At 54.1% G+C, this 20,502-nt stretch overlaps 2 protein-coding genes across 6 annotated transcripts in view; one reads left to right on the plus strand and one right to left on the minus strand.

Annotated features, from left to right (window-relative positions):
- The window catches only part of CIAPIN1 (cytokine induced apoptosis inhibitor 1), a 16,006-nt gene extending 8,670 nt beyond the window's left edge, over nucleotides 1-7,336 (plus strand). For all 5 annotated transcript variants that reach the window (XM_078062506.1, XM_078062505.1, XM_078062503.1 and 2 more), the window contains 5 exons: nucleotides 193-361; nucleotides 1,723-1,796; nucleotides 2,635-2,750; nucleotides 5,744-5,825; nucleotides 6,383-7,336. In XM_078062506.1, coding sequence (XP_077918632.1) covers nucleotides 193-361; nucleotides 1,723-1,796; nucleotides 2,635-2,750; nucleotides 5,744-5,825; nucleotides 6,383-6,493 — 552 coding nt within the window. In that variant the 3' untranslated portion in view covers nucleotides 6,494-7,336. The remainder of the gene's footprint in view (nucleotides 1-192; nucleotides 362-1,722; nucleotides 1,797-2,634; nucleotides 2,751-5,743; nucleotides 5,826-6,382) is intronic.
- Nucleotides 7,337-13,670: 6,334 nt separating this feature from the next.
- CCL17 (C-C motif chemokine ligand 17) lies at nucleotides 13,671-16,762 on the minus strand. Its single transcript, XM_036104720.2, has 3 exons — nucleotides 16,106-16,762; nucleotides 14,731-14,848; nucleotides 13,671-14,111 (listed from the first exon to the last, which is right to left on the minus strand). The coding sequence occupies exons 1-3, from the start codon at nucleotides 16,173-16,175 to the stop codon at nucleotides 14,000-14,002; spliced, it is 300 nt and encodes a 99-aa protein (XP_035960613.1). The 5' UTR covers nucleotides 16,176-16,762; the 3' UTR covers nucleotides 13,671-13,999.
- Nucleotides 16,763-20,502: the final 3,740 nt, after the last annotated feature.

Genomic DNA, 20,502 nt, shown 5'->3' on the forward strand with positions numbered 1-20,502 from the left:
ACAAAATGACGCTCTCTAGGGTACAGATCACTGAGAAACTGAACGTGAGGCATGAGGTGACATCTGTCATCTCCCGCCATCATATGCTTAATAACACAGAAATGAGTATTTGACGCCTGTACGGGTGGGCATAGTACCACATTATTTTGTGGAAAGAGTGTGGCCTCATCCTTTTGATGTCTTGAATTCCAGCTGCAGCGGGAGTCCTTGAGCCCCGAAGAGATACAGTCTGTCCAAGAACACCTGGATTACCAAAGCGACAGCTTGCTCTCTGTGAGCATCACAGGCAAAAAACCCAACTTTGAAGTGGGTTCTTCTAGTCAACTGAAGCTTTCTCTTGCCAAGAAGACTTCTCCTCCAGGTAGGACTGGCCCGGGGACATTGTTCTGTCCGGGTGGGCCTCGAAGGACATCTTTGACGTTGAACCAGAGAAATAGATGGAGGCGGTGATGTCTCCAGAGGATTAGGCCTTCCTTCATTTCTGTCATTTCCAAATGGAAGAATGTTTAATGTTCTCTTGTCCCGGGCATATTCAGATCCAGATGTGAAATAACGTATAGCTGTTATCTCGCTCAGCCCTCCACCAGAAGACACTGAGGCCCCCAGATTCTAGAGGCCTGAGCCACATGGTTTAGCTAACAACGTCTTTGCACGCCCCAGAATTACAACAGTTGTCCTCAGGAGATCTCACAGTGGTGGTCGTGGTTGATAAGAGTGCCCTGCTCCTCTTCCCACGTGTCCTTTCTGTGCTAGTAAAGTCAGCCTTTCTTACTTTGAGGAGCATAAGCCACTTGTAAAAATATTTCTTCTCAGAAAGTTGCACCTGCCTTTTGCCGCCCCCTCACCCCCTCACCTCATCACTATTTCATGATTCCCGAATTGAGAGAAACTGTCCCAGCTCTGAGGTGTGTGAAAATTTGCAGGTACATTCACACTGCTCTGCCTTGCCTGGCCAGCCACAATCTTTAAGAATCCGCTGGAATCGCAGCCTTTGGATTCATGGTTCTGGAATGGGCAGGAAGGGCTCAGAGGAGCAGTTGGCCCGGGGACCGTCTGAGCCTCCCCCTGCAGGAGGGATCTTCAGGGCTGCGCTCACCCGCCCCCCCAGGCCCATCTGAGGGCCCGCCCACACTGACTCTGGGCTCAGCTCGCAGGGCCCTTCCTGCACAGACGGGGTCGACAGGGGCGAGCGTGGGCGTCTGCCGCCGCCCCCGGCTCTGGAGCTGGCTTCCTCGTACGTGATGGCTTCCCATGAGGCAGAAGCTTTGGCACACTTTCCCGCTTGATCTTCCGGTCTCCTGCAGTAGGTCTAGGGAGGACGACCAGCCCCAGGTTCTGGGGACGGAAACTAAGATGAGGACAGAGCGATATGGAGTGAAGTCAGGCACGTCGGACAGACTCCTCTGTGTGGCTCTGTAGAAGTGGCCCAAATGTCAGAGCCAGTTCCCTCACCTACAGAATTAGAAGAGCACGTACTCCCCTTAAAAGAGTCGTAGCGGGAGTTACTCCACAGGGCGCGCAGAGCAGGTGCTTAGCAGATACTGGGGTCCGTCTCTGCGAGGCGACTGGGCCCGGGCCACGCCTGCTCCAAGTGCGGGAGCTGGGCCTCGGGCTCCCAGTCCCGTGTGCTCTGCAGTCTCGGGAGAAAGCACGCACGTAGTAGGCCTGTGGTGGTTTCTGCTGCTTTGACGGAGCTCTTTTTCTTTTATCGGTTGGACTCAGTGAAGCCCGCCGTGGACCCTGCCGCGGCCAAGCTCTGGACCCTGTCCGCCAACGACATGGAGGATGAGAGCGTGGTGAGTCGGCCTGCGGTCCGTGGCCTGCGTCGGCGTGGCCTCTGGGCACGTGGAGGGGTAAAGCCCAGTGTTGCGCTCTGCCCGTGGCTGGCAGTTTTGATTGAGAAGGAAACTCCACATTGGTGGCATTTTAAAATCCTTTTCTGGCATTTCTTTTCCCCACAGATTTTCTTGTTCTCACTTCATATGATATGTTAAAGATTCTGGTGGGCATGTGTGAACCTGAGAAGAGTTTGTCAGCTGAAATATGTTATTGGCTCCTTGGTCCGGGCAAGTCCCTGCACACTCACTGTCTTAAAAGCAGTACTTGTCCGTCTTTGATCAATACCGTCTGTTAAAAAGTTCTTCATTTCTGCAACTGCTGACGTTATAGTCATAGCAAAACAGGTCATGATTCATGTCCCCGTAGAATTTACAGATGAATTGTCCACACGTCTATCGAAAAATTACACAAATGTATATACCGTTATTTGTCTTCTTCTCTGGAACTATATGAAAATATTTTATTCCCTTTTTCACATGACAGCCCTTCGTATATGCAAAGAAATAAATACAACATCTCTCTTTTTGTTCTTCCTGCTCCCTCCCCCCCACACACACACTCTCGAATTGTCTACACACTGTAAATTACTTCCCAGCCCCCTCAAATTTCATGCATCTTCTGTGAATGTAGTTGAGTTCACCGTGGTGGTCAGCTTGAACGTGGTGATCAGCCCGAAGTAGGTCTGTGGATGCCCTCTTTACACAGGCCATAGAAACCCGCCACCACAGCCCTTTATTCAGCCTTCTAGCAGCAGAGACCGTGACTGTGTCACTAACTTCTCTGAACGCTCTCTAGGATCTCATTGACTCAGACGAGCTGCTGGATCCAGAGGATTTTAAGAAGCCAGATCCAGCTTCCCTGCGGGCTCCTTCATGTGGAGAAGGGAAAAAGAGGAAAGCCTGCAAGAATTGGTAAGTGTTAGCATAAGCAGAGTCTGCTGGGCAGCTTCTAGTGGCTTCTGAGTCTTAAGGAATCATAATACTTGACTATTGTTGAAATATTTATTTTATCGTGAAATGTATCATACATACGGAGGAGTAGATTAATCAGGCACATTTTAAAGAGTAATAAAAATGAACAGCTGTGTACTGATGACCCAGGTTAAGAATCAGAAACATGACTAGTATCTTAGAAGTCATCTCTCCATGCTTCCTCAGCTGCATCTTGCTCCCTCTCCCCACAAAGGTTACCATCCTCCCAAGTTCGTGTTAATCATTCCTGGCTTATTTGATAGTTTACCACCGAGTGTGAAGCTCCAAGTGATACATTCTTGAGTTGTGAAGGACGGAGTAGGAGGCCCAACCCTGGCGAGACAAGGAAACGTCAGTCCCCTCCATCTGTGAAGGCTCCCAGTGATCTTCTGGGCTGGGCGCTTTGAGGAGCTCCTGGAGTCCCTCCCAGGGCTGTCAGTAGGGAGAGTCGTGGGAGAGCCCTGGGACCCGGGGGGCATGCGCAGAGGGAACACCGGGCAGGGCTGTGGCGTGCCGCGGTGACTGGGCAGCCAGCCCAAGTGTGGTCAGAGGGCGTGGGCTGCCCGGGCTGTTCTGCTCTAGGCCCGCTGGGGCTGGAGCTCTCCTCCTCGGAGCCGAGCACAGCACCCGTGTCCTCAGATCAGCAGCGCGGGGAGGGACGGGAGAGCCGCGTGTTAGCAGCGCCTGGTCGAGATAAGCACGGGACAGGGTCTGGGCTGGCTTGCCTGCGCTCAGGGACAAAGAACCGTATGACGGCGGCTTGGTTTGTGACAGTGGCAGCCGTCAGCCTGTCCTTCTCCTGGGCCCCCACTCCAGTGCGCACGTGTGACTCTGTCCACGGCAGAGCTGACGTCTGGGAGTCCCCCGCACTGTTCCCCTCGGGGCTCCCCTCTTTCTGACCTATGTTAGCTTTTCTGGCTTTTGTAGCCACTGCTGCTTTCTTGGTTTTCTCTCTCACTTTGGTGGAGCCCATTCTCCAGTAGCTGCTTTAGAAAGGCTACTTGAGAGGCAAGTTTGGTTTTTTTAGATTTGTTTTCAGACTTTATGTGGCTAAACATGTCTTTTTTCTATTCTCATAAACGATTGGTCATTTGGGTATAGAAATCTAGAGGCTGGAAATAATTTTCTTACATGATTTTGAAGACATTTCTGTCTTTTTTCCAGATACGAAGGTATCTGAGGCCATTCTGTTTCTTGATCCTTTCTGTAAGACCTCTTGTTCCATTCTGGAAGTTCGTAGAATCTTCTTAATGGAAGTTTGTAGAATTTTCTTTATCCGTGGTATCATTTTGTAATGTATCTTGTATACGGGTCTGTTCGCATCTTTTGCACTAGCCATTCAATGCAGCTTTTCGGTCTAGAAGTCATGCCCATAGTCCTGAGAAATATTCTTTGATTTTGTATGTGAGTTTTGTCTTCTCTCTTTGCTTTCTCTGTGGCCTGTTCCTCAGACATTGGGCCTCTTTAATTGGTCCTATCGTTTTCTTTGCTTCTACATTTTCTTTATGCTCTACTTTCTGGGAAGTTTCTACAGGTTTATCCTCCAAAATTTCTGTTGAGTTACTTTATTTCTACTATCATGTTTTTAATTTCCGTGATTCCTTTTTTTTTTGTTTTGACTTCTTTTTTTTTTTTTTTAGTATAGCGTCCTATTTTTATTTTGCAGGTGTGATCTCTTCTCTTTTCCCTTGAGGTTCGTGATAGTTCTTTGGAGGTTTTTTTCCTCCCTGGATAGTCTGTTTCTTCCAACTTGCTTTCTTCTTTTTTTAAAGATTTTATTTATTTATTTGAGAGAGAGGGAGAGTGAGCGAGCGAGAGAGCACAAGAGCGTGAAGGGGGCGAGGGGCCGAGGGAGAGGGAGAAGCAGACTCCCCGCTGAGCAGGGAACCCGATGTGGGGCTTGATCCCAGGACCCCAGGATCTTGACCTGAGCTGAAGGCAGACACTTAACCGACTGAGCCACCCAGGCACCCCTAACTTGCTTTTTTCTTTTAGGAGGCTTTCTACCTCCTGGGAAGCTCCGTTGTCTCCATGCTTAAGAGGGGAGGACAGAAAGCTGGGAGCCCTGAGCTGGAATTTATTGACTGTGCTTTAGTGAGGGAGCCTGAATGGGCTTGTGGGGGATACCGCAAAGTCAGCACCTTTGGGTCTTTCCCTTTGGGGTGGTTAGATTTCTCAGAGAAGGGTCTTTCGGGTGCTACCTGTTCCTTTGGCGGTTTTGGGGTGTGATGCAGGTTGAGAGTCGGCCACCTGTTGGGTGGTGGCTACCTCCCCGCCTGCTCGGAGTTGGGCTCTCCTCAGTTGGAGTCACCGCTCCCCCCCTCCCGCTACGGTTCCCAGCACTGTGTTGACTGCTGTCTCCTTCCCCGTAGTCCCTTTCTTTGCAGGTTAGGTCTTTACTGACGTTTCGGTGAGACCTCGAGAGAAAGTAAAGTAGACGCCTGCAGTCTGTCCTCTTAACCTGAAAACCTCAGTGTTGGTATTTTTGCATTCATTTTACGGACGAAAAAGGTGGTAAAAAGTTAACTGGTGGTGTGTGGGCTTGCTGAATCATCAGTGTTTTTTTAAGTGTGAAAGTTGCCAGCATTCACAAATCAGGAGATTTCAAGTAAAAATCCAAATTTTTTCTGTCCTTAGCTTTGGAAAATGGAAACACGGGGTCTGCTTCTCCCCACAGCATTAATCAGCTGCAGCTGAGTAGTGGCCGGCCTGTGTAGACAGGGCATCTCCCCTCTGGGTCTCCTGTTACCCACCACTCTGTCTCCCTAAACAGCCTCACGCGCTTACCTTGTCAGCCTGGCCCTGTGGGTGTTTGTGAGTTAAGACGTCCCGGTGTAAAGAGAGACGTTTTAGAGCGAATTTGGGCTCTGTCATGGACTTGGAGCCCCTGGGTGGTGGCAAGTCTCACTCACAAGCGCCTGATTTTCCCCCAGCACCTGTGGCCTCGCGGAAGAACTGGAAAAAAAGAATTCAAGGGAACAGGCGAGCTCCCAGCCCAAGTCGGCTTGTGGAAATGTAAATATCTGGATCGTTACTCAATATTCACAAACCCCCCCGGTGGTATTGGGCCTCATCCTAAGCCCAACACAGACTAGCTCCAGCTCTCAGTTACTGCCCAAATATTTTAATAATGGGTAAATATGTGAGAACGTGTATATGGGAGAGAGATATGGAGTACAGTGTAGATACTGAGTTTTTCTCTCTCCTGGGAGGGGGTTAGCGTGCTCATGCCCGTAGGGGAGGCTCCTATCATTTATTTTTGGCCCCATTCTTCCGACCTTGTAGTGGCCTGATGCCATTCAGCCACTTGGCTGAGCTCGGCTATGATTTGAACTGCTCAGAATACAGAAGCACAGTCTCCTTAAGGAACTTCTCTAGACCACTGCTTTTCATAAAACCAAAGCTCTTAAAAACTCTTAGTATTTGGGTTTCAGTTGGACCCACAAATGCAGCCAGCCATTTCCATCAGGCCACTGTGGCCATGTTACGAACTTAGGGGTCCCTTTCTTGCCCGTGTATCTGGGACGCGCGGACACTCAGCTTCCCTGTGTGATCGTCTCTTCTCTCGACAGTGCTACCTGGGCGACGCTTTCCGCTGTACCAGCTGCCCCTACCTCGGGATGCCGGCCTTCCGACCCGGGGAGCAGGTGCTCCTGAGCGGCGCCAACCTCAGTGACGCCTAGGGGGGGCCCGACACGGTGCACGTCCGCTCCTCCGGCCGACCCCTGTCCCTCCAGTCCCACCGCTGTGGTTCCTCCCGGCTCCTCTGCACTTGCTCGCTCTCCGCCTGAACTCCGTGCGCAGGGAGCGTGCTTGGTAAACAGAGTGCAGTGGGCCCTGGGGCGCAGTGCCGGGCAGTGCGGCTCTGTATCACGGGGCCTGCTTACTCCGAGTGGGGGGACCTGTTTCTCCACCTCATGTTAGGGCACGCGTGCTGAAGAGGCCGCTCTCCCGACGTCGACGCTGCCCTGTCACTCGGAGCCCAGACCCCCTGGAGTATTACCGCTCTGTGACAAAGAGGGCCCCGCCCCACTTCCGGGCTCGGCAGTAGTACCACTAGCGGGCTTCCAGAGGGGGCGGGCCCCTCAACACACACTTGGTGGTGACAGGAGTCACGTGTCTCTTGGCCTCCTCGGGGCACCGAAGGACTCACCCATTGGTTGCTGTGATCATACTCCGTGTCCCTCTGTCCCCTCCATCCCCACCTCACCCCTGTTTTACTGTATTATATCTGTCTTGTGGTTTCTGTTCACCTACAGTTATTAAAGTTGTGTACTTGAGCACGTCCGCTGTGGAGAGGGCCGTGTGTGCGTGCGTGTGTGGGGGGGATGTCCGACACGGCCATCTGAGCGCAGCTTGGACCACGGAACTTTCTTTGTTGAAGAGACTTGGTGTCACACCAGTGGGGCCAGTCCTACACTTAAGGATCAGCGCCTCTCCTCATCTACTTGAGAAGAGACCGGGTTGATGAGGATTTAAGGGAAGCAGGACAGAAATCAAACAATAATAAATCTCTCTGGCCAGGAGACCTCTCATTCTCTTTGTTACTCACTCACACAGACTGGAATTGATCTTGCCAAATAGTCGGGAGAGATCGTATGGATTTAAGAGACCAGGATTTGGGTGGGTACCTGGCCGGCTCAGTCACAAGAACATGCAACTCTTGATCTTGGGGTCCTGAGCTTGAGTGCAATGTTAGGCATGGAGATTACTTAAAAAAGGGGCGCCCGGGTGGCTATTGTTAAGCGTCTGCCTTCAGCTCAGATCATGGTCCCAGGGTCCTGGGATCAAGCCCCACATCGGGCTCCCTGCTCAGCGGGAAGCCTGCTTCTCCCTCTCCCACTCCCCCTGCTTGTGTTCCCTCTCTCGCTGTCTCTCTGTCTGTCAAATAAGTAAATAAAATCTTAAAAAAAAAAAAAAAATGCATCCAGGATTGAGAATCACTGCCCTAGAGAAGTTCTTTTCCACATGCACCAGAAGACAAGCTAAAAAATGGTATTTGTAACAGCAAGAACCTGGAAATAGTCCAAATGGCCTTTAACAAGAGGATGGATGAACGAGTTGTGATGTCACATGGTGGAAAATGGTGCACCGTGGCTGTGCCCGTCGGTGTGGGGGGCCTCCCACGGACAGCCACCAGAGCGAATTACAGGAGAGTGTGTATGCGGTATGTTACCTTTCCCAGAGAGCGCAAGGTTTGAAAACACCAGCTGCATCAGCGGGAGGGATATATATTACATATACTATGTATGCACACATACATGTGACAGACTAAAGGAAATCAAGAAGAATGATAAAATGCAGGAACATAATTGTCTCTGGAGGTTGATGGGAAGATGACATTCTATAAGGAGAGGAAATGGGGCTTCTAAGCAGAAGGAAAGTTCTGTTTATTAAGGTGGCTGGTGGCTATACACGTGTTTATTCTATTACCGGTTTGTATACCTTACGTATACATTATCTACTTTTGTATTTATAAGAAATTTCATTTAAAAAAAAAAACTAGGAAGGGGTGCCTGGGTGACTCAGTCGGTTAGGTGACCCACTTGGTTTCGGCTCAGGTCATGATCTCAGAGATCAAGCCCCACGTCAGGCTCTGTGCTGAGCGTGGAATCTGCTTAAGATTCTCTCTCTCCCTAGGCCCCTCACCCTCACCTCTCTCAAAAAAAAACCCCAAAACAGAAAAAACTAGGAAAACCCACACATAAAACCCTGCGTGTTAAGGAAAATGCCTGCTAGCCCAGAACGCAGTCCTGCACCTCTCTGACACGAACCTCTAGGAAATAGTTGGCACAAGTTAAAATTCCATTCAAAATTGTAAAAGTGGAACCGACGCTAATCCTAACAATAACAAAGCAGATGGATATTATCTGTGGCCAAAAGAACCTGCTGCGGATCACACATGGATGAAGTAGAGCGCAGAGACACGAGCTCAAGGGCATGATTCCTAAGGCATAAAGAGGGAGGGATTCCTGTGGCAGAGACCCCATATGGCAGAGCTGAGGCTAGACGCGAAGAAACATAAAACCCCAGAGGGGAAGTGGCCGTGAGGGAGAGAGCACTAGGAAGAACAGAGAGTGCTAAAAACAGGGGCAGCGAGGACAGGAATAAGAAAACGAACCAAAATGAGATGGACATGAAGAGAGAAAAAGGAGCAGCGAGACAACAATCACAGAAGGTAAAAGAAACACAGTATCTCAGAATCATCATGGAAAGAGACAATTCCAGGAAGTTTCCAGAAAGCAAGCAAGAGTGGGTCTCTACGTTGAAGGCAAAAGTGGCACAGAACGTTCAATTCTAAAAATAACTGTTTTCCGGGGTGCCCGGGTGGCTCAGTCAGTGGAGCGTCGGACACCTGATTGCGGCTCAGGTCATGATCTCGGGGTCGTGGGATCGAGCCCCGGGTCCGGCTCCGCGCTCAGCAGGGAGTCCGCTAGATTTTCTCTCTCTCCCTCTGCCCCTCCCCCGCTTGTGCTCGTGCGCTCTAAATAAATAAATAAACAAACAAATAAATAAAATCTCTTTAAAAAAAAAATAAGCGTTTTCTTAGCTGCGGTCCCTGGACCTGTGCGGGCGGCGGGCGGCGGGCGGCGCGATCTCCAGGAGGCGCTGCTAATGCTCAGGTCCCCTTACCTCTGAAACAAGGTGGCGCTCTCCGTAAGTAACCGCAATGAAGATTTCTGTGGTCTTGAAAAGTTGCTGGTTTGTGCTTGTGTTATCCTCTCGGTTCCCTCAGTCTGTCCTTGCTTGCGCGGCTGTCCCGTCACAGTGACAGACCTGGCGGGGACCCGGGGCGCGCGCGGTGGGGACAGCGCGGCTCTCACTCCCCCGGCCGGACAGCGGGCTAGGGACGCGAGGCTGCACGCAGCCCTTGGCGGCCTCGCTTCCGGGCGGGGCAGGTGCGCGCCGATCACCGGTCACACCGCCCGCGGCTACACCTGTGAGGAAGCCCGGCAACAACCCGGAAGCTGCGTTAGGCTCAGCGGGGCTCCGAGGCGCTAAGTCCCTCCCTCCCTTTCTCCCTTCTCTCTTCGTTGACCATCCCTGAAACATTTTGCCTTGTACGTTTCGCCAGTTTTCAAATAGAGTGAGATACACTGTAACACAGCTGGATTCGTTGTTTTGCATTCAGAAAGCTCTAGTCTTCAATAACTGAAGTGTTACAGCTGTGTTGCCCCCTTCCTTCTCTTCTCTGCGCCCCCCAGAGGGCTTCTCTCTCCTGAAGGTGATGCCCAGCACACCCATGCTGCGTCTGTGGTGTTTCTCTGCAGAAAAGGGCTTATGTGAAGCTTGCTCCCCTTTTTTGAAGTCAGATTGACATAACATAAAATGAACCATTTTAATGGGAACAACAGTGCATCCTCAATGTTGTGCAATTATCACTTCTGTCTAGTTCCAAACGTTTCCATCGCCCCCAAAGGCAGCCCTGTACCTGTCCAACATCTGGGCTTTCTCCCCCATCCCCCCTGCGCCCGGAAACACCCATCTGCAGTCTGTCTCTGGGCACTTGCCTGTTCTGGGCATTTCATATGAATGGACTCATGCAGTATGTGACCTGTGTGTGGCTTCTCTCGGCATGTGTTCAAAGTTCATCCCCCTCTAACACCTATCAGTACTCACTCCTTTCTGTGGCTGAATAATATTCCATTGTATGTACACGCCGCTGTGTATCCACGCATCCCCTGATGGACATTTGGGCTGCTTCCATCTCTTGGTTATGGAGGATAGTGCTGCTATGAACATGGGCATATATGCACTGAGCATGCCCCCCCCTTTTTTTAACGATCAAAAAGTTTTATTATAGAACTAGTAAACACTTCAATCTAAAGGTGGAGGGATGGGCAAGGGCTAAAACCTAGTAAACTAGGGAAACATATTTGTCACATATATGAGAGACAAGTAATTAGTCTTGGTTAATAGGTAGGTTTTACAAATCAATAAAATGCCGGTTCAGTGAGGAGGAAACTGCAGGTTTTCTCAGACTCTGATCCCCTACGGGCGATGTGGGAGCAGAAAAGCAGCAGACTGTAAGCCCTCATTCTCTTGACTGGGCACATCCTCAAGCCCATTAGAGAAGGGTCCGATTTCATCATTTTAGGGAGAAACAGGCCCAGGAAGGTGGAGTGATTGTGTCAAGACCCCACAGCCAGTCAGGACCAAGCAGATACTGGGCAGGTCCCTGACCCCCGTGTGAAAATGTACCTGTGGGGTTTTAGTTTATGTAGGGGACTGCGTTGACAGAGAGAGGTCAGTGCTAGTCTGACTACTGACACTTCCCAAGAGAAGGGGCCGTGGGCCACCACTCCGGGCAGAGGAGAAAACAGAGAGGCCAAGCTTTTATTGGGGTCCGAGTGGGAAAAGCACCTCCGGGCAGGGGAAACTCCTGAGGGTGGGCTTCAGTGAATAATTCCGACAGGCTTTGGGCAGGGGGCCGTCCCTAGTGGTCTGGTCCCCGGCCCCGGGTGATCTGGGGCAGGGGACACAGTGGTCTGCGGTGTGAGTTACAGAAAGGAGGCGTTTAGGGGAATGAGCTCCAGGTTGGTTGGAGAGTCTGCCGTGTGATTTTCGCGTGCCTTCCAAAGCTGGAACGCAGGGGAGGTGTAACTAGCTTCGGCCATGGCTTCAGCCCTGTCATGACTGGAGGCCAAACGGGCAAATACGGAATCTAAGAAAACACAGCGAGAAGAGCCCTGGCGCGCTGCTCCGGGCGCTAGCCACGTCGCGGCTGGAAGGGGCCGCCCTGTTCGTCCCAACAGCGTTTTTGCTTCTTCCTCTTCATCCCGCTAACCCCAGGCAGAGTGTTGGTGGTTTACGGGCCTCTGCTCCCCCGGGAGAAGGGCTGACCAGCTGCAGACGCCCAGATCCGGGGACCCGAGCAGCCACCATCGGAAGTGGGTAACCCGGCCCCCGGGGACCGCGCGGAGGAGGCGGGGCGCCTCGGCGGTCAGGCACCTCCCGCTTGATCTTTATGGGGCGGTGGGGGGGGGGGGGGGTGTGGGGGGGTGGCGACGCGCCCTCTGGTGGCCAAGCGCAGAGCAACTCAGTTCTAAATTCCACTTAAAGACCAAGCTTGAAGCCCGGTTATCACGGCATCGGCTTCTCCGGGTTTTCCCTTTCTCTGTTCGTGCCCCTCGTGGAGTTCAGCCGGGGGCTGGTTGATGTAGATGTGTAAATCACATGTCCACTATGCACAAAGCACCGCCCCCCCCTTATAAATGAGTCAGGTACTGAGTCGCCTGACCCAAATACCAGCCCCCCATGAGCTCACCAGTGAGACAAAGGTGCAGTAAGTATAGTAAAGGGGGCAGAATGTGGTAGAGGTGAGGCTGAAGCCGGAGGCGGGAGCTGGCGGAGGGTCAGTGCAGCCAAGCTGAGCTCCGAAGGGGGTCTGGATTTCAGTCGAAGGAGGGAACGCCCTTTCCAGGTGGGAGGGACAATGTTCTCTGTTCTCTGGTCCCTGCCCAGTCCTCTTTCTCGCCAGTCAGGGGAGTCCCCAAGTCGCGATTCCTTCAGATGGCACCTTTTTGGAGGGACGTGGTGGCTGCTCCCATCCCCTGCATCTTGTCCCCCCACCCCACCCCCTTACAACCTGATCATGCTGTTAAACATCCTCACAGTTCTCCACGAAGCTGAACTCCTCTGAGCTTACAGATGGGCCTCTGAGGACGATTTCACTCAGACAAAAAGGTTTTGCTTCTTTTAAAATGCTTTGCACATGGATGAAATTGGTGTCCTCTCGAGTGTCTTTAAGCTCAGGACTGCAAAGGTGAGGGATCCGGGCCCCAGCCCTTGTTCTCCCTTGCTGTCACGGGAGCTCCTTCTTGCCTCCCTCTATTTGGAGATCGTCTTTCCTCCACTCCCCACCCAGCCCCACCCCGTGGATCCAGAAGAACTCAGACGGAGCTGCCCCCAGGATTCCGGATCCAAGGCAGTTGTTGGAGGGATTCTCCTCGGGATCAGGGCCGGGGAAGAGCCCACCTATGGTCGAGGAAACCCTGGGGTCACAAAGAAGCCAGTTCACCATCATCAGCCTCATTATGATTGTTGTTTGTCCTGTTTTATTCCTGCTCCTACTAGAAAGCGGGCTTGGGTCTGTCATCTGGCCTGCAATAAGACGACTGACCACAAGGGGGCAACAGGAGGCAAAACTTTGCTGAAAATAACGCGTAATTGACAGCCCTCTCAGTGCGGATCACAGAATCCTAGGAAGAGAAGGACCCCCTGCCCCTGCCCCCAGAGTGCATCCCAGAGAGAGAAGCCATGGCTGATCAGGAGAGTGAGACAGAACTAAAATCCAAAAACCCTGTTTCCCCCACACCTAGCACACTATGGCTCAGGCCCTGACTTGGGCTTGCTCAGAGGGGTCTGGGGGTAGGGAGTCCATAACCTCCCCATCCCCCATCCTTTTTAGCACTTAGGCTGTGGGGCGCTCAGGGTGGTTCGTGGAGCTCCCCTCTAACGGAGGAGCCAGGACTGACAGACCCGCACAGCGGTCATCTGGGAGAACAACCCCATCACAGCAGGCTGCCCTCCGGTCCCTAAGAGTAGGAGGAATCAGAGCAGGAGAGAGAACCCGATGGGCAGCTTTTGGGGAAGGCCTCCTGGAGGCTGGGTTCATCCCACGGACAGCCCCAGCTCCCCAGCCTGGGCCTCTCTCACCAGGACTGTCTCTCACCCCTCATGTGTGGTCTGCAGTGGCCATGTCCCCCTCTCGGCCTCAGTTTCCCTTTCTGGCCTGGACAGGGCAGGACTAGATGTTCTTCCAGTGTGACAGGCTGGTGGCCAGAACACACTGACCCAGACTAAGGTAGGAAGAGAGAGACTTTTTTTTTTTTTTTTAAGATTTTATTTATTTATTTATTTATTTGAGCGAGCACGAGCAGAGGGAAGAGGCAGAGGCAGAGGGAGAGGGAGAAGCAGGCTCCCCACTGAGCAGGGAGCCCGATGTGGGGCTCCATCCCAGGACCCCAGGACCGTGACCTGAGCCAAAGGCAGACACCTAACCGATTGAGCCACCCAGGTGTCCACGAAGGAGAGACTTTAATCTGGGCTCTTTCTGCTATGGTTCCAGTCCAGAAAAGGGGGCAGGGGTCCCCTTTGTCCTTGCAGGGACTCCCCTGGACTCAGGCAGCTCGGGGTTGGGGTAGTGAACACTGAGGCTGGAGGTCTCCAAATGGTCCAGGCAGAAATCAGGATTCTTGGAGCCCAGCGTCCCGCATGCTTTTTAAATATCTGACTGCCTTCTGCACCCTCTTGTCCTTGGGGTCCGAACAGATGGACTTGTCGTGGACAGTTACAAGCCTACACAAGAGGGAGGAACCCGTCAGCGGGTGTCAGGGCAAGAAGGCCTTCCGGAGCCCTGGAATCAGTCTTGCTCTGCACTGACCAGGCCCCTGAGGCCCCAAGAGGAGCACCTGAAGTCACACAGCACCTCGGTGACAGATCTGGGACATCAGGCTTGTCGGCAGTGATCTTGACTCCCAAGGTCCCTGCCAGTCCCTCCCGGGGAGCCAGGACTGCGGGACGTTCTGCCCCCCACTTCAGCTCGCTCACTTCCACCGAAAGCCTAGGAACTAGGGGTGCCCAGGAGGTGCCCAGCTCAGGTCCAAGCCGTGGGAAGTGACCACACCGGTCACTCTGAGTGCCGGTGTGACATGGGGCTGCCCTGTCTCTCGGGGCCTCAGTTTCCCCATAAATCGGTGAAGAGGTTGAACCTCATGGCCTGGGGCCTTTTGGGACTCACAGTGTGGGGTGCAGGAGCTGCTATGAGGAGCAGGTTCGGGGTGGGAAGGGGGCCACGAAGGCCCCGCTCTCTCCTCTCCCCAGTGGCCCTTCTGGGAGCTCTAGGGGCCGCCTTCTCCCAGACTCGGCTCCTAGGGGCACGGCTGGGGGGAAGGGTGAGGGGGCCGGGCACACTTACACGATGGCTTCCTTGGGACACTCCCTTGAGGTCTTGTACCACATTTTCAGCCTTTTGAGAGGAATGGCTCCTTTGAAGTACTCTAGGCAGCACTCCCGGCCCACATTGGTCCCTCGCGCTATGGAGAAAGGAAGCAGGAGCAGCTGTGTCCGTGAGCGTCTGTGTGCGTGTGTGTGTGTGTGTGTGTGTGTGTGTGCACGTGTGCGCGTGTGCGCGTGTGGTATCGCAGTGGCTCCGTGTGTGTGTTTGGGAGTCTCTCAGAGGGGAGTGTCCTGTGAGCGTCTGTGTGTGTCCGTACGTGCACATTTGTGTGCCCGAGGTCTCCGCACTTTGGGGATCCCTGTGGGCTTGTAGGTCCCTCTGTGCATCTATGTGCGGGTGTTTGGGAGGGTTTGTGTGCACAGGTCTCTGTGTGTGTCTTTGCATGGTGGTGTGTGTGTGTGCGTCTGTGTGTGGACACATTCGTGTGTGTGAGGTCTCTCTGTGTGCTCTGGGGGGCCCTGAGTGCACACACTCAAACACCAGCCCGGAACCACCCAAGAATTTCCTCTGGGCCAGGCTCTGGGCTGAGCCTCCGCCTGCAGGAGATCCTTCAGCCCTCACGGTGCACCCAGAGACAGGTACTACCACGACCCCATTTTACAGATGATTACATGGAAGCCCAAGGTGCGAAAACACTTTCCTGGGCCTCAGCTTCCTTCTCTTTGCACAAGAAAAAGTATCCAACACTTGCAAATCGGCAAACCGGTGATGCGTGGCTTTAATTAATGCCACGCTCGAGTGTTTTCTAAGAAGCCCCCAACTGTCCTCGGGCCATCGCGGGGATATAACTGGGTTGGACTAACTCACAGAGCTACCCTGAGCTGCGTTTTACAGAAGTGAGAGCCACGGGTGAAGGCTGTGGCGCTGTGGCCGTGTTCCCACATTGGCTGTCTTACTTCGGCCTTTCTCTTCCACCTGCGGATAGACATCTCTCCCTTCACGCGCCCCGGGAAGCAGCGCTCCTGCCTTCATGCTGATGCCCTCGGTGTCGAGAAAGACCCGGGAATAAAACAGACGCTAACCAATGCTTCCGAGAATAGGTCATGTTCCACTGTCAAAACCCAACCCAGGTCATTGCCTCTCAGTCACTGCAGAGAGAGACGGGCCAGCACTTTGCTCCTCACTGAGCTGACCCCCAAGCTCTGGGGTGGCATCCTCCTCCCCATGCCTCATCCTTTTCCTTTGAATGCCTCCCTCAAAATCCTACTGCTGCCAGCCTCCTCGTCCCTGGAGGAATAGCTGGGCTGTCACTAATGCATAAATAGTGGGCATTGCAACTTGAACTTGGTGCGCCCACCCCTCCTGACCCAGGCCACCTCTTCTCGGCTCTCACCTGCTTGCGTGACCTGCAGAGAAGCCCCCAGGAGGAGTGCGACCAGGAGCAGCATCTTCAGGGGGGTCATGGTGCCAGGAGCCCAGGAGAGGACCTGTGAGTGTAGGTCCTTCTGCTCGGGGGGAGGTGAGGATGGCAGCCAAGTATGGAGGTGACCTATTTAACCTCTTTGGGGATCTTGCCCCACCTCCTGTCACCTCCCCCATACATTCTTCCCTACACCAGTGGAGTCTGAAGATTTTGAGATGATTCAGCACAAGTCCAGTCTTGGAATGTTTGTGGCTTTCCAGAGAATGGACACTCCGTTAGGGACAGAGGTGGGGTATGTGTGTCCGGGGGCCACAACAGTGACATACTTCTCCTTTCACAGGAACATTTCTTGGTTCCTCTATTAAGCAGAACTGAAAAGCCTCTATCGTAAACTGGGTTGGCCTCTGCCCTGAGGCTGGTGAGCCTCCTTCATGCATGGTGTCCTGTATGTGTGGAGGACGAAGGGGACAGCAAGATAGGAGCCAAGAGGAGCTGCCTAGCCTGGGCCTGGAGGAGCTCCCGGGCTCCGGGCAGGCCTCCTGGGTGGGGGTGGGGGGTCAGCAGGCTGCACAGGCACAGGGCATCTTTCAGGGGGTACCCCAGCTCCACTCATTCTGAGAAAGGCCCAGGGCCAGATGACTTTGGTTGTGGGTGCTTCCCCAAGCTGGGCCCTGAACTGCAGGAGACCAGAGCTTGACAGGTTTTAATCACCATTTAGTCCAAACTGGCCCTTCTATAGATTGCGGAGCCCAGCTACCCAACATGGGGCCCCTTACCCCGGGTTGCAGGGATCTGCGAGGGCCCAGTCTGCAGTGGACACGTGGTCAGGGTCCAACGTGAGCTGCGAGCAGACTTTCCATGCACCATGGGCCACAGCATCCCTGCATCGGGCGCCTCCCCTGGCCACCAGAGAAAATGGCCAATGGTCTGCTTCGGGCTCCCCTGGGCCGGGTGGTAGGAGTCCTGATGACAGCCCGATGACAGCAGGAGCCGTTCAGATGACACCCGGGCCTGCACCATGGGATGCACGTGTTCCTCTCACCACAGCCGGCTCTGTGTCAACCTGGGGCCATTGTTACATCTTCATCAGCAGGGATGGTGACCACAGCAGGTGCTGTCTGTGGAGGAGCCACCCCGATGGGGGGAGGGGTGGTGCTCAGACTGTCACCCCGCCAGTCCTCGCAGGGCTCCTCCTCCTCCCCCCCGCCCCCACCCCAGGGCCACCTTGGCAGGCTGGGCCCTCTTCTCGTCCTGGTCGGGGGAGTGCCCTGTCCACGGCAGGACGTCCCCTGGGCAGGATCATCTGTCACCGTCTTGCTGTGTGCCTTTGGGCAACGCACAGACCCTCTCTGGGCCTCACATCATCATTGGTAGAGGGATGTTTGGACTGTCCCAGGGGGCCCCGCCAAAACGGCAGATCTGACATAGCTTGGTCCTCTCAGTGGCTCTCACACCAGCATTTCCTTGCTTCTCTTAGGGTCATGTCCCCCACTCCTCAAGCCATAGCCAGGGGGGGTTTTTGCCCCCAGCCTGTCTGGCTGGGCCAGTCTTCCTGTCTCTGGGACAGGCTGCAATTTGCATGTGCAGCAGAGGGGATGGGTGGGGAGTGGGGTCTTCCTGCCTGTGCTCATCTTGGGCACTCAGCTTCCTGCACAAAGGACAACCTCCACCCCAAACAGAGGAGCACCGAGCAGGCCCCAACCTGAGGAGTCACAGGAGGCCAGCCTGGGCTGGGGAAGGGGTGCTGGTGCCCTCGTGAGCCTGCCTGGGAGAGGACCACTCTGGCCTGGAGAAGACCTGGGCTCAGAGGAGATGCAAAAACCCTGAGGTGCTTGGGGAGGGCCTGGGTGCCAGGAGGGGCAGAGGATTTCTCTGCCGACGCTGCCCCTCGTGGGTGGAGTGTCTCCTGACCCTCTCCGTCCTTCAGGCTCTCTGCCCAGTGGCTTCTCCACCTGCCACAGGGGCATGGATTGCTCTCCTGTGTTAGACAAGAGGGGTCTGTGAGAATGATGATTAGCAACTTTATTACCAGCGAGGCTGCCCAGCCCCCACCGCTGGGGAAACTCCCTGAGTGGGGCTTGAGTCTCCCCCTTCTTCTGCCACAGACTCAGAACTTTTCTCCAGAAGGACCCGAATTCCCCTATCCCTTCTAGGAAATTGGTTGTGACAGCAGGAGCAGAAGGTTCTGGACTAGCTCTGGCCTGGTCCAGGATGCCTGGCAAGGGAGGGCACAGAGCAGCAAACATGTCAGTGGGCACCCGCTGCGTGTCAGGTACTCTGCCCGGGGCTGTGGCGGGAGGGGAACAAGGCCCGGCCCAACACAGGAATGTGCATGCGACATAAAGCGCTGTGGGCCCAGAGCAGGGAGAGGTTGCTTCTTGCTGAGAGACCTTGGAGGGCTTCCTGGAGGCGGTGGTCAGCGAACTGGGCCTTGTGGCTGGGAGGATTCACACCAGGAGAAGGAGGGGTGGGCATTTCACAGGAGGGAAGCGCTTAGCATGGGCGCAAAGGAGAGAATGTGCAGAGATAAGTGAGAGAAGCAGCCCAGAGCTCTGGGGGGAGGGGGGGACACGGTCCCAATGTGACATGCAGACCGTAAACTCTGTGACGACGGGGGCACGTCTGCCACCGTGTGTATCCCAGCGCCTATGCACAGCCCCCTCTTGACCGAGACAGAGGGGACGAACGAAGAACAAGGACAAGGAGGTGAGCCAGACCCAGAGCCTGGGGAGAAGCCGCAGAGAGTACCTCACTTTGGAGACAACACAGACCAGGGACATTTTTGAGGTGGTTTCCTTGCCAGGGGTTAACTGGCTTATTCCTCCTCGGCTCTCCCAGCTATGAAATGGGTTCCCGGGGACCTTCCAGATGGGATGTCCTGGAGTCTGGGACCGTGCTAAGGGCCTCAAGAGACCTTTATGGTGCTGGGCAGACTCTAGGGCTAGGAGGTCGGGCAGGGGAATCAGGAATGCTCCCTGGAGGAGGCAGTGGGGAGGCAGAGTTCTACGGAGGCTGGCTGGGGAGAGGGCGCCAGAGGAAGGGCAAGGTCACAGGTGGGGAAAGCAGGCCAGATGCAGGCCGAGTAGGACAACAGAGTTAAAGGGGAATTGGACTTGAGTGGAAAGGAGAGGCCAGAGTGACTTCCTGTCTCAACACCTCTGACTCAAGCTGGCCAGACACACCGCCTTTGCACCTGCCACCCTTGCTGCCCCAGGGCCCGAGACCGAGGCCACGGGGAGTCCCTTAAGGACTAGAGAGGATCAAAGTTCCCCCACCTTAGCTTGAAGGGGCTGCACCAGCCGGATTCTGGGTACCTCACCCTGAAAGGGAAGGAGGGAGTTCTTCTGCCCCACCTCTATTATTGCCGTGGGCGGGGGCAGAACCAGGGATGCTATTGTCACAACCCCCAAGAACTTAGCCCCAAACCATTGAGCAGGGGCCAGGTTGCTAGGATGGAGGCTCTCTGTCATCTTCCAATTGCACATGACAATTGTCACTGAGGTGGCAGCCCATGTCAGCTGAGGCTCCAGGGGGAAGAATGACTTGCCTGGAGCCTCCCAGTAAGGATCTAGCATTTTGTCCATTGAGCTCTGTCCTCTGACAGCTGAAGCTAGATTCGTTTCGTCCTTCCCATGGTGGCTGAGATGTGAAGGTCCCAAATGTTATCCTCATTCCCCAATCCCAAAATACCTCCCACTCCCCTGTCCCAAGGGCCTGATGTGCTCACTGATGAGTCAACCTTCCCTGACAGGTCGTCAGTCTCCTTGGCCCCTCCATGGTCAATGGGCAAGACCTGTTCAGCAGGCCACATGGATGTGTCCTGAACCAATTCCCTTGTCACCATCCACATGGCCCCCCATCTCCATCTCCCTGCTGGACTCCAGCCCCACACTCATCTCCCAGCTCCCAGGCTTGCCACTCCAATCCACCCTCCTCTCTAAAGCCCCAAGGTCTTTCCAAAACACAAATCTGAGCAAGGCTCTCCCCTCTCAGAAATCCTTCCATGCCTCCCCATTGCCCTCAGGATGAAGTCCAGATTCTCATTGACAACTCCAGCCTCAACTTCTGCCTCCAGCCCCACCATCTACCCCATTACTTTATTCTAGCCACATGGACCTTCTTTCAGTTCCTTGAAAATGCCAGGCTCTTTGTATAGCTCTTCCCCCTGTCTGGAACTCTCTCTCCTGCTCCCCCACACCGCACTTCCTTCCACTCCTACCCTCCTCAGATCACAGCTTAAACCCTCACTTCCTTCCTTCAGCCCCCACCTTCCTCTGTGTCCTCACAGGTCACTGGCTTCCCTCTCATGCTCTCATCACATTACACTGTGATCACTGGTTTGTTTGCCGGGTCTTACATGGAAGACT

Source organism: Halichoerus grypus, chromosome 15 (genome assembly GCF_964656455.1).
Source record: "Halichoerus grypus chromosome 15, mHalGry1.hap1.1, whole genome shotgun sequence".
Classification (NCBI taxonomy): domain Eukaryota; kingdom Metazoa; phylum Chordata; class Mammalia; order Carnivora; family Phocidae; genus Halichoerus; species Halichoerus grypus.

Excerpts from the sequence above, each read along its gene's own strand:
- CCL17 (XM_036104720.2), bottom strand. The coding sequence starts at position 16,175 with ATGACCCCCCTGAAGATGCTGCTCCTGGTCGCACTCCTCCTGGGGGCT. Across the intron at positions 14,849-16,105 it reads TCTGCAGGTCACGCAAGCAG|CGCGAGGGACCAATGTGGGC; the intron begins GTGAGAGCCGAG and ends CTTTCTCCATAG. Across the intron at positions 14,112-14,730 it reads TGTCCCAAGGAAGCCATCGT|GCTTGTAACTGTCCACGACA; the intron begins GTAAGTGTGCCC and ends CCTCTTGTGTAG.